The sequence below is a fragment of the Berghia stephanieae genome, chromosome 3 (assembly GCF_034508935.2).
Source record: "Berghia stephanieae isolate SIO BIC M18660-M18661 chromosome 3, UCSD_Bste_1.3, whole genome shotgun sequence".
Classification (NCBI taxonomy): Eukaryota; Metazoa; Mollusca; class Gastropoda; order Nudibranchia; family Aeolidiidae; genus Berghia; species Berghia stephanieae.
The window spans coordinates 48,459,953-48,471,279 of record NC_088362.1 but is presented as its reverse complement, the minus strand read 5'-3'; the positions used below and the strand labels follow the sequence as shown (position 1 = coordinate 48,471,279).

The following is an 11,327-nucleotide window of genomic DNA, read 5'->3' as shown; positions in this document are numbered from 1 at the left end:
TAGTAGTAGTAGTAGTAGTAGTAGCAGCAGCACATGTAGTAGTAGCAGCACAATATAATTATCATCATTAATAATAATAATAATAATAATAATAATAATAATGATAGTTGTAGTACTCAGTAGTAGTAGTAGTAGTAGTAGTAGTAGTAGTAGTATAGTGGTAGTAGTAGTAGTAGTAGAAGTAGTAGTAGTAGTAGTAGTTGTTGTTGTGTGGTAGTAGTAGTTGTGGTTGTGGTAGTAGTAGTAGTAGTAGTAGTAGTAGCAGTGGTAGTAGTGGAAGTAGCAGTTGTAATGGTGGCGTTTAATTAGAAGTAATGATCAATGAAAATAGAGCTTGCACGGTATTCTTATTAAAATATCATTGCAGATACATAATCATTTTTAAAAAATCTAATAAAATAACACATGAACTCAAAATGAAAGCAATGGAAAAGGAAAGATTAACAGTGTAAATGGAATCAACAACCCACTCCAAAACGATCCGACGTTTATTGACTTATTTCTGGATTAAAATGCCATTACCATGAAAAACGATAACCCCCTTAGCAAAGCTTTTAACGATAATATTCTAGTCAAAACAATTGGATCCATTCGTTTATTTATTAATAATATATCTATCTACCGTCGACAAATTGTTAACACTTTGTAACTAAATTCTTATTTCGTTTTCTTAAAAAAAACTATCTCCAAGGGAATGCACTAACTTCATAGCTTTCATTCGCTCTCTCAGGTTCTTAGTTTTCCAACGAACTATATTTCTTTAGGGCGGATGTAGAAAGTGGGCCACTGGGCGGTGAAGCGGTTACATTTTGTGTGTCGGCTGTGTGTGTAAAGTGTTAGCGTACAATCCGCCATTTCGTTTCAACGAAGCGGTAGTCGTGAAAGTGGTGATAGTGTTCTTTTTGTGTTTGGATACATCTTCTCGTGTCATTATTTCATATTTGGATTATTCTGTACGGATTAGCAAGACTTTATTCTATGCTATGTTGGATTAATGTGTATATAATTTCTTACATATGAAGTGAGGTTGGATAATTTCGATGGAAAGTAGTGAGACTGCGAGCAAGCAGCAGCGCTCTCGACAGAAACGTCGGGAGCGAGCACTGCAGCTCCAACATGAAAAACAGTCAAAAGAGGAGGAGGGGGAGGCTAGTGGGAAAGATGACCCCGATGATGAATCCCCTCCTCGCTCAAGTAAGGATAAACCCCGTTCTAAACCAAGAAAAATTAAAAATGTTTTGTTCGAAGAGGATATTATTGATGGCTTTGCCATCATGAGTTTCAAAACATTGGAGGAGCTCGAGGTAAGAAGAACATAATCACAGCCCTCCTCAACTGTCCTGTCCTCCACTCCACTTCCACTTGCCTCTCTCACTCTGAGCCCCCTCCCCCCACCTCTAGTCTCATCCCTCCTCCCTTCTTTTTCTCCACCTTTTTTGTCTCCTCACCCCCCCCCCCCACCCCTCAATGCAATGAAATTGTTCATCGTGTTGCGATGGAGATGCATTAAATTGGCAACCGATTTGTTATCCTTTCTTTTCAATTTTAACATCCCATTTCAGTGACGTATTTCATCAACCCGTTAAGGAAATTAGCATGGAATGGAAAAATAAGAAAAAAATATAAGCATTGTCTTTTCTTTAATTTGCTTTAAACAATAAAATATCTTGTTTTGCCCTCGGTCTTCCTTCCTCTTTTCCCCCCCCCCCCCCCCCTTCATTAGCCCACTCGCGCTCGTTTTTATCCATCCTCTCCTCACATCGTGATTTTAAGATTTCGGTGTCTTAGTATTTTTTGTGTGATCTTTTAAAAAAATCAGCTTGGACCTCTACTCTAGTGTAGGCTATACATATGTGTACGTGTACATATGTGCACGTCTGATAACTGGGTGGAATTATGGGCTTGTTTTAACATTGTTGTAATTATAAGGGATAATATTTTGCGTTGGTTTGAGGGAATTCCCATTACAACAATAAGCCCATTAAAGTTGACGATTTGAAATTGGGTTATCAGACCTGCAAATAAGTAACGTTTTTAGTCTCATTTCTATTCCAGATGATAGTTAAATATGGTCTCTCTGGTTTAGACTGCAAAGGTAGTATTCTTCAAAATGTTCGTGTATAGTATTACGAAGTATCAGCTTAGCAGTTGGCAGCTGAGGCTTTCATTCTCTATTAATTTTAACAAAGCTCTGACCTCATTGATTGTTGTTGGGGGTTAGGTTTTTAATTACAAATTGATAATTTTGTTTTTTAAAAAAAAGGAAGGGGTGGATGGGGGGGGGGGGGGGGGCTTTTAAAAGAGGAATGCAGGAGTCATTTTGTGTTTAAATGAGCTCCATTGTCATTGAGGTTTTTTTTTCTCGCCCAAGTTTCTATAGCACGTAGGTTACTGTAGCTAGGCCTTCATCTTAATTGAGAAATATTGTTAAATATTATGGGATATTTTTATGTGCTGCACCATTTTATCAATCGTAAATCTAGCAACACAAAACTTTTTATTTCTACAGCGATGCCCATAATAATGAGCCTTGTAAAACAATATATCATAATCATACAGTTACTTTTGTCATGTGTCGTGTGTACAAAAATATCTCTAAGATTTAGATTCCAATTAGGATAAAATGCAACCCTGCATGTTATGGCCTAATGAAATGTGTGGCAGGTTTCTCAATCTGCCTAAACTAGACAGTCACAAAATATGGATCTTTGCATGGGTAAGCCAGAAATGAAGGGAAGTATAATTTCACACAATAAATGAAGGCATCTACTGTAGATTTCGGCATTTTCTGCTTATCCAAGCTTTCTTCATTTTGGCAGCGGCTTATAGATAGTACGAAGTTGACGTCACTCAGGTCTTTGTTATTGTTTTTTTTTTTTTAGCCATCCACCTTTATGAGTAATTCTCACTCAACTGTAGTAACCAGACTATAACCTTTAAGTTTACACGGCTTTGTGTGTTGGTGCATTATATTTCTGGATGGCAATGTTGTGAGTTTCTTAGTCAAGCGCACAGTATCTTTGATATATTTCCAATTCTTAAGGTGTACAAGTTGTCTGTTGGATATCCTTTTTTACCGACTCTCTTAGACTATGTACTTCTGTCTTTAGCCAGATGCTCATTCTTTCCTCTGACTTTTGACTTTAGTGTGGAAAAGGATGTAGTGCAATCATATTTTTCAATGTCACCTGTCTAGTATCAGGCTGAACTTAACCATCTTGGCACCATAATTTTGATCAATGGTCTCTTTTATGTGTTCGTATGTCAGGGAACCCTACAATTGTTGAGTTTTTCTCTGTCTGGCATCAGATGTACAGCTGTATGTATTTTTTTTCTCCTTGTTCTGTACAGAGTTTGTTTGCCACATTTGGCTGGAAGTCTTGTATCGGGAGGTCAGAGTTGTAACCTTTGAATACGATTTTATCTGGGCTCTGATTTGAGCCCTTTGACTAAAGGATCATTGGAAATTCTGGTCTTGACTTTATGCCCCTGAGTAAGGTACTTAACATACATCATTCCATTCGACTTAGGTGTGGATAAGTACCTGGTTATACAGGCAGTGACGGATATTGAAAAAGTGTTGCAAGGATGCCCAACAAGTGACTGTATGAAATGGAAATTGATGCAATGCAGGTTAAAATACAGCATCCGCAGACCAAATTAACATACCAACACACAAAACTGAGTGTAATCTTTAACGTTTGTAGTCTGTTTGATATGATTTGCTGAGAACATCACTAACAGGCTAACATCACAGGCTGTTTAGAAATGATACCAAAGAGCTTCAACTTCGTTCCTTCCATATGCTTCCATTATGACCTGCTGGGGGAATAAATATAACATTGTGCATTGTAAATCTGTGGCAATGCGCTATATAATACATAGTCATGTTTGTTTTATTTTTTGATAAAAATGATAGCAGCACCATCCTTTTCAACATCTCTTTAAAAAAAAGTGTTTCCTCCAACTAAAAGTCTATCGGTGATAGGGCCGGGCCTCTATATAATAAGGCAGAGTATTTAATTAAGAGTCTGATCATGAATTAAAAAAAAAAAAAATTCTAATGGGATAGGAACCCTAGATATTTTGGTTTTAAGAAGTACAGTTTACTATTCTGCTTGAAATAAAAGTAATATGGTATGTATGGCCATCAGCTTTTTTATCTTCTCTTGTATCGTCAAATATCCCCATTGCCTTTAATAATTTGTAATCAATATTAGCAATTTAACTTCTTCAGAATGGGCCCCAACCTGTTGTACACAGTGATTCACTAATAAATCTCATCGGTGGCTGGCACCATTGTTACTGCCCAGTAGCCTACTTTGTGTAGTAATCAACCAAGCTCATGTAACAGGAATTTTACAGAATATCCCTCTAATATCAGGCTTCGTCTAATGTTCCAATACTTTCAGCGAGTACATTGCCGAGAGAGTCATACTTTTCGTCAAATTGCACAGGGGACCACCTGTACCTAACTTTGGGTCATAGATATGTCTTATTGTGAACAATAGAATCTTATAGCTTACAAGTGTCATTGACCTACAAATTCAATAAACAAATAAAGTTGGATATTTACATTTATGTATAACATATTTCCATAAATTTACTATGCCCAATGCTTTATTCCTGCAACAGGCCTTGTTGAACATATTTCCATTACATACAGTACCAGTTGCCTGTTAGGTGTCCTTTTTGTCTTACAATATCCATCACTGCCTATAGCCATGGTACTCATTCACACCTGAGTTTAGTCATCATACAGACTGCTTTACAACACAAGGGACTATCAAATTTTTGTTTAAATTCCAATAATTGCTAGTCGTATTTGCATTTTGCCTCTGATTCCATGGTATAAGTTTTTAGTGTAGAACAAAATTAAGACGTTGAAAGCACACGCTTAGTTAGTATTTTTGTTAGAGAGAGGGCAGTATTTGTTTTTTATTTTTGTGTGTGTGAATGTAAGCGAGATGTAGTATTTATTGGTTAAGCCTGCATTATTTAATCAGCTATGTGGTCTAGTGGTTAGACACTTGGCTTCAGATCGGAAGGTCCAGGGTTTGAGTCCAGCTCTAAGCAACGCATAGTTGAGTCCTTGGAAAAGGCTCTTTACTAACATTCTCTCACCGTACTCAGATGTAAAATGCGTACCTGGCTGTTAACAGTGTTGTCTCTGCCCGAAAAAATGTAATATCGCCTTACAGGCTTTTTGTCTCGTCCTGTATTTAAAAAAAAACCCACAAAAAAATAGTGTTACTGTTTGCTAGGGACCCCTTGTATAAAGTGCATTGAGAATGTTTAGTGGATATAGCGCTTCAGTTCTCAAAGTTTTTGTAATGTTTGAATGATGTTGTACATATGTATTTTAACATTTGTTTTTTTGTTGTTTTAAAATTTTTTTTTTTTACATAACTCTTTAATTATTGTACACATCCAACCATTTTCACAATAAAAGAAATGCAAATTGTGATTCAGTGAAACTTGAATGGTCTAACTGTTACTCCTTTTTTAACGAATTCAGGTTCAAATGTTTATCTAAGCCCCTTCTGAGGAGTTGTATGTGGTTTATGGTCAAAATAGATTGAACGATGTGATTCAGAATCAGCCCTCCTTACTTGTTAACCAGATTTCATAGACTTTTTAACTTTACACATTGTAACAAATATATTTGAAATATATTCATTTGTCTAAATTCTGATAGATTAAGTAGTCTTAATGTTCTTTCTTTTACATCATAATTTTTGCAGTTTATAGACAAATTCTCAAGATTTCCAATACATACAAGAGTGTTCTATATATATATATATATATATATATATATATATATATATATATATATATATATATATATATATATATATATATATATATATATATATATATATATATGTATATATATATTTTCTTTTAGGATTTCTATAATTTCATTTTCCACATTTTTGGCTTCATTATATTTTGTGAGTCATTGATTGACTCTGTAGTAAACTGCCACTGTCACATCTTTCTTATGATTTATTTATATTGTTCGGTGTTATTCTATTGTTCTATGGTATCATGAGTGTGTCAAATGTACATGATCTTTACAGTTGAAGATTGTATGCTTTTGGTCCCAACAAGTAGTAGCGTTTTATCATCAAAATAAAATGTCATTATGTACCAAGCTGCTAAATAGTTAACTTTCTTCTATTTCTCATACAAAGTTGGCATTTTTTACCAATCATCCCAGTAATTGTTTTTTGATTAAATTTGTTATGTTTGTTGGTCGTTTAATTTTTTTTTTTTGTAAATCTATTTTTGTGTGTATATATATATGTATATCTATATATACTTATGTAAATTTCTGGCAAAGAAAAGATCTTTAAGTCCTTAAATTCATTTTATAATCAGTGTTACACCTTTTCTTGTCTTGTTGTTTGTGGCTCTGGCTTAGGCCCCCAGTACAATTGACCTCCTCAGACAAGCGTGTGTTAATGGATTTTTTTTGTTTTCCTCTGACCATTTTTTGGCATGGATACTTAATAACAAATTAACCCAGGTCAAGTAATGAGCACAAGACTACAAGAGGCTGGATTATTGTCGTTGTTGTTGTTGTTGTTGTTCTTCTTCTTCTTCTTCTTCTTCTTCTTCTTCTTCTTCTTGTTTAAATGGTACTATTACCATTATATTCTTTTGATGTGGTGATGTGCATCATTGCCACACCAGTGCGATCAATATATTCAATTCTTTCTGATTTCAAAGAGATGTTTCCTTTTTTCCAAGTGTACCTAAACACACAGTCCTTTTTTTTGGCACCTTTGAATAATAAATCTAGAGCAGATGAGATTAGGAGAGAATTGTAAGAAAGCAAGTATTATAGATTGGTATTTTTGAAAAATGTATGTTTCACAGAGTCATCTCCAGTACTCCCCCCCCCCCCCCCCCCCATGCCCATGAAATGAGTTGTGCTATTTCGAGGGTTTTATATTTCTCTGATGATAACCTTTCTCTTTTACCGGTGTCTTTCTATATTTCTATCTTTCTAGTGAACGTTCTGTAAATATTTGTAGTAAATATATAGGTAACGATTCTTGCATAGTTTGCTCATGACCTTTTTCTCTCCTTGTTTCGGCAAGTTTATTTCTCATGCTTTGGGAAATGGCTGATGACTGGTACACTTCTCTATCTAGATCTGGGTATTGACGTATTTTCATAACCCTTTTCATCTTTTTTCATACCTTAGTTCAAGCTTTCATCTGGATACTTACTTAACCTTACACCAGCTGTGTTCAATTTTAACCTGGTATTAGACCTAGCATTTTCAACAACAAAAGGCAATAAATAGAAGTATGTGACTAGAGTAGCATCCCCTGTCAATACAGATATCTAATGGGAGAAATTGTGATATGAAAGAAATTTATTCTGGGTCTGTGAGGGTTAATGACGGTTTCAAGTGCCTACATATCGGTTTTAATTCCCATTTTCGTCCGTTGCATCCCATCATCAGTTCAATCAGCATGGCTATTTAATTCTCATCACTACCTCTTTTCCTTCCCCTCCTCATCACGCCGAGTGTATTCCTGCATTACCTTCGAAAGATAAGTTATTTTAACACTGGTGCCAGGGTTTATTGGATTTGTTGTCTATCCTCGTTTCATTTCTTTTCCGTTTTCCTTTTCCTTTTTGACCTTTCTCATTTAATATCAATCTTGACTGTCACTTTTCTCACATAGGCTGTGATCGTTTCTATGTGCGTTTTCTGTCTTTTTAAAAATTGGATATTGATTACAGCCCCCTCCTCACTCTCTTGAACTGTCAGAGGAAACTGAACATAATTTTAAAATGTGTTATTTAATCATTTTTGGTTCTACTTCTGTCCGAAACCCATACTGTTTTTAAATGGCCATCTGATGCATTTGTCCAGCTATCGTCATTGACATTTAACGACGAGAAACGAACAATGACAAGGTCATATCTGTAATGTAAGGAAGGGAACACAACATTAGAGAATCAACTGAAGGAGACGGAATAAGACGTATAAAATGTAAACAATTTGTGATACTTGTTTGTTAAATAATTGCTGTTATTCTGATTGTCAACATGGACGGAAACATGCGTGTGTGAGATGAAATGTAATTTGTGTGAACAAGTGATATGTGTTTCTCATCCAGGATAGCATTTGCATTTAGATTGGACAACTATTTTTTTTCTCCTCTGCTTTACTTCCGTATTATTATTATTATTATTATTATTATTTATTATTATTATTATTATTATTATTATTATTATTATTATTATTATTATATTATTATTATTATTATTATTAATATATTGTTAATATTATTATTATTATTATTAATATTATTATTGTTAATATTATTATTTATTTTTATTATTATTATTATTATTATTATTATTATTATTATTATTATTATTATTATTGTTGTTGTTACTACTTAAAAACAACATAGCATCCTGGACGGTTTCTTATGAGGAGCAATCAGAAAGCCTTGTTATCAAAATGTTGATGGAGAAATAGATTTTATACTATTTTCTTGTTTTGTTTTGGACGTTTTTGACAGTCGTAATTTGTTTAACTGAAACTAAATCGATAGCACTAGATTAGTTTGTTGTTTATTTATGGCGTTTATCGAGTGTTTCGTGGACTCCGAGTACCTACCGTACCTTAATGGTACGTCGAGTAAATCAATAGATTGATTTGTCATGGTTGTAAAGTGAGGTTTTGGTATGATCAAATAAATTCTTAAGCGTGTGTTTGTGTGTGTGTGTGTGTGTGTAATGTGAGTGTGACGAAGGGAGAGAGAGTGTTAAAGTGATCGATAATACATTCTTTTACCTGGCTCATGTTGTTCACCTGCTCGGAGCTCCTTCATTTTCTTCCTATTCGATATCTTCATTTATTTATTTATTTTCACCAAAAAAAATGGTTTGCTTAATTTTTTTTTATGGGTATTTGCTTTTATTGTTTATGCTCTTGATTACTGTTATTTATCCGTCTGCTTTTTTTGATCGTTTGTTTATTTGGATTGCTGCAATACATGTATCTCTGTCTGATCATAACATCCTGGTTATTTTTATTTTAAAATGTATGTGTGATACCTGAAGACCAATGGTTAGCATCAACATATTTGTGAATATATTTTTAGGGTTATCCAAAGCATAACACATTATAATTATACGATTGTTGATTTTAACGTGGACCAGAATCTGGTTGCTTCTATATCGATGCAGATTTTTTATTTATTTATTTATTTATTTGGAAAGGGGGGGGGGGGGGCGTTATTTTAGATCTTCTATTTAAAGCAGGTACAGATTTTGTGTTTTGTCCAAATTTACATGTGATGCTATTTGGTCGTAAGTCTCTTTTAATACCGGCACTACGTTTATCTATATCATCGTATTAGGTTGGTTTAGAAAAACTGTAAGAAAGGAAACAAAACATGATGATTTTTTGGGGTTTTTATAAATTTTTTTTTTTTTGTTTTGGGCTGACCGGTCAAGAGTTTGGATTCAATGCCTTTTTTCTTACGTAGTGACCACCCCCCCCCCCCCCCCACACACACACTTATTTTTTTAGAAGTGAAACGAAGCGGGGGGGGGGGGGGGGGGGGGGTTGATATGAATTTTCTTCGATGCTTATTTACGGCCCATCATTTTAAGCGGGATAGTACACTCGGTAAGTGTTGTATGTGAGGTATATCAAGTTTGGTTGTAGTCTTGTGAACTTGTTTTGTTTTTATTTCAGGAGTCTTTGTCCTTTTTTATCCATCTTGACTTTGTCCTTTTCTTCTTATTATTTTTATTCATCTGTCTTTTATTCATTTATTGTTTTTGAGCCGTTATTTAGTATCTATTGAGTGTATCGTTTGTAAGGCTATGAGAAATGCTGCCAACTGAATGTCAGTAATGGTTATACATGTCATTAGTGCTTTATTATTAGTTGGATTTCTTCATCTCCTGATGGTTTGTTATGATATTCTCTACGGTTACTTTGTCAATGTCAGCATCGGGCTTGTATTTTTTCATAGGCGAGAAGCATTACCGGCAAGGCTTGACTTTACTTTAATTATATATCGTAGATCTGACTGTTTTATTAATGCAGAAGTGATCGCGATGGGAAACAGGCTTCATATTGGCCGTCAGTGTTACGAATGGTACAACTGATCATAGGTGTTTAAATTGTCTTGAGGCTATATAATCTAGTAGATTGCAAGAGAATCGATTGTTTTTTAAATGTGTGTGTCATGACAATGTCTACGCCGGTCTTACTGCTACTATTTGTGCTCATAGGTTTGAATCCTGATAGAGTCTTGAGACTTCAGGTATCTCTCTCTCTCTCTCTCTCTCTCTCTCTCTCTCTCTCTCTCTCTCTCTCTCTTCACTCATTCTCTGTCTCTTCTTTGCGTTTCTAATCTGTTATCAAAGGAGTGGTGTTTTCCTAAATATGTTGTTTATATATACATTTATTTTTATTTGTCTATTCGAATTATTATTCTTTTATTTTTGTATTGCTTGTGATAAAGTCCCTGTGGTCAAATCTCCTTGACGTATCTTTGGCACCAGCACTAACACCCTTGCAAGCACGTGAAGGGTTTTAGATATCATGATCACCTATGTTTACCTGCGTGTCTTTGTGTCTTGGGAATGCATACCTGGATAGCTGCTTACCTGCTCCAGGTGTGGTCTCAGGTATACATACGGGTTATTATTGTTATATGTGCATTTGCCTGACTGTTTATTGTGATTTTAGTTGTTTCGTTGATTTGATGGCCCGTGTGTCTTCTTCAGCTTAGATTACTTTAGCTTGTTTATCTTTATCACTTTGTGTGCTTTCTTTTGTTGGTTTTGTGAATTCTTTTGGGAAGTTTTTTGTTTGTTCCTATCTCTTTAACTGAAGTTTGGAATCGCGCCGGCCGTTTTGTCCTTTTGTTTTCTTTTATTCCCCCTATTCGCCTCTCTCTCTCTCTCTCTCTCTCTCTCTCTCTCTCTCTCTCTCTCTCTCTCTCTCTCTCTCTCTCTCTCTCTCTCTCTCTCTCATTTTTATCTATCTCTTTCTTTCTTTCAATCAGTTGTTTTTTTTTTCTCCCTACACGTATACGAGGGTGACATTTCCAGGACTTTGCGCTGTGGTTTCACTCGACTCTGGTGTAGTAAAGGAATAGGGCATACATGGCAATTAGTTGAGTAGCGAAAGAGTAACGTCGTTGAAGAGATGCCTAATTGGTATCTTGCATTTTATGGACTGGAAATTCCATCTCAATTATTTTATTTATTTTTATGTGGTCTTGTGGTAAGACACTTGCCTTCGCTTCGGAAGGGCCAGGGTTTGAGGT

The 11,327-nt window shown here is 35.0% G+C and overlaps 1 protein-coding gene across 1 annotated transcript in view; it reads left to right on the top strand.

Moving 5' to 3' along the window:
• Positions 1-813: 813 nt before the first annotated feature.
• The window catches only part of LOC144969265 (uncharacterized), a 187,012-nt gene continuing 176,498 nt past the window's right edge, over positions 814-11,327 (top strand). Inside the window, exon 1 of the mRNA XM_078908377.1 lies at positions 814-1,304. Within this exon, the coding sequence (XP_078764503.1) occupies positions 1,041-1,304 (264 nt within the window). The 5' untranslated portion in view covers positions 814-1,040. The remainder of the gene's footprint in view (positions 1,305-11,327) is intronic.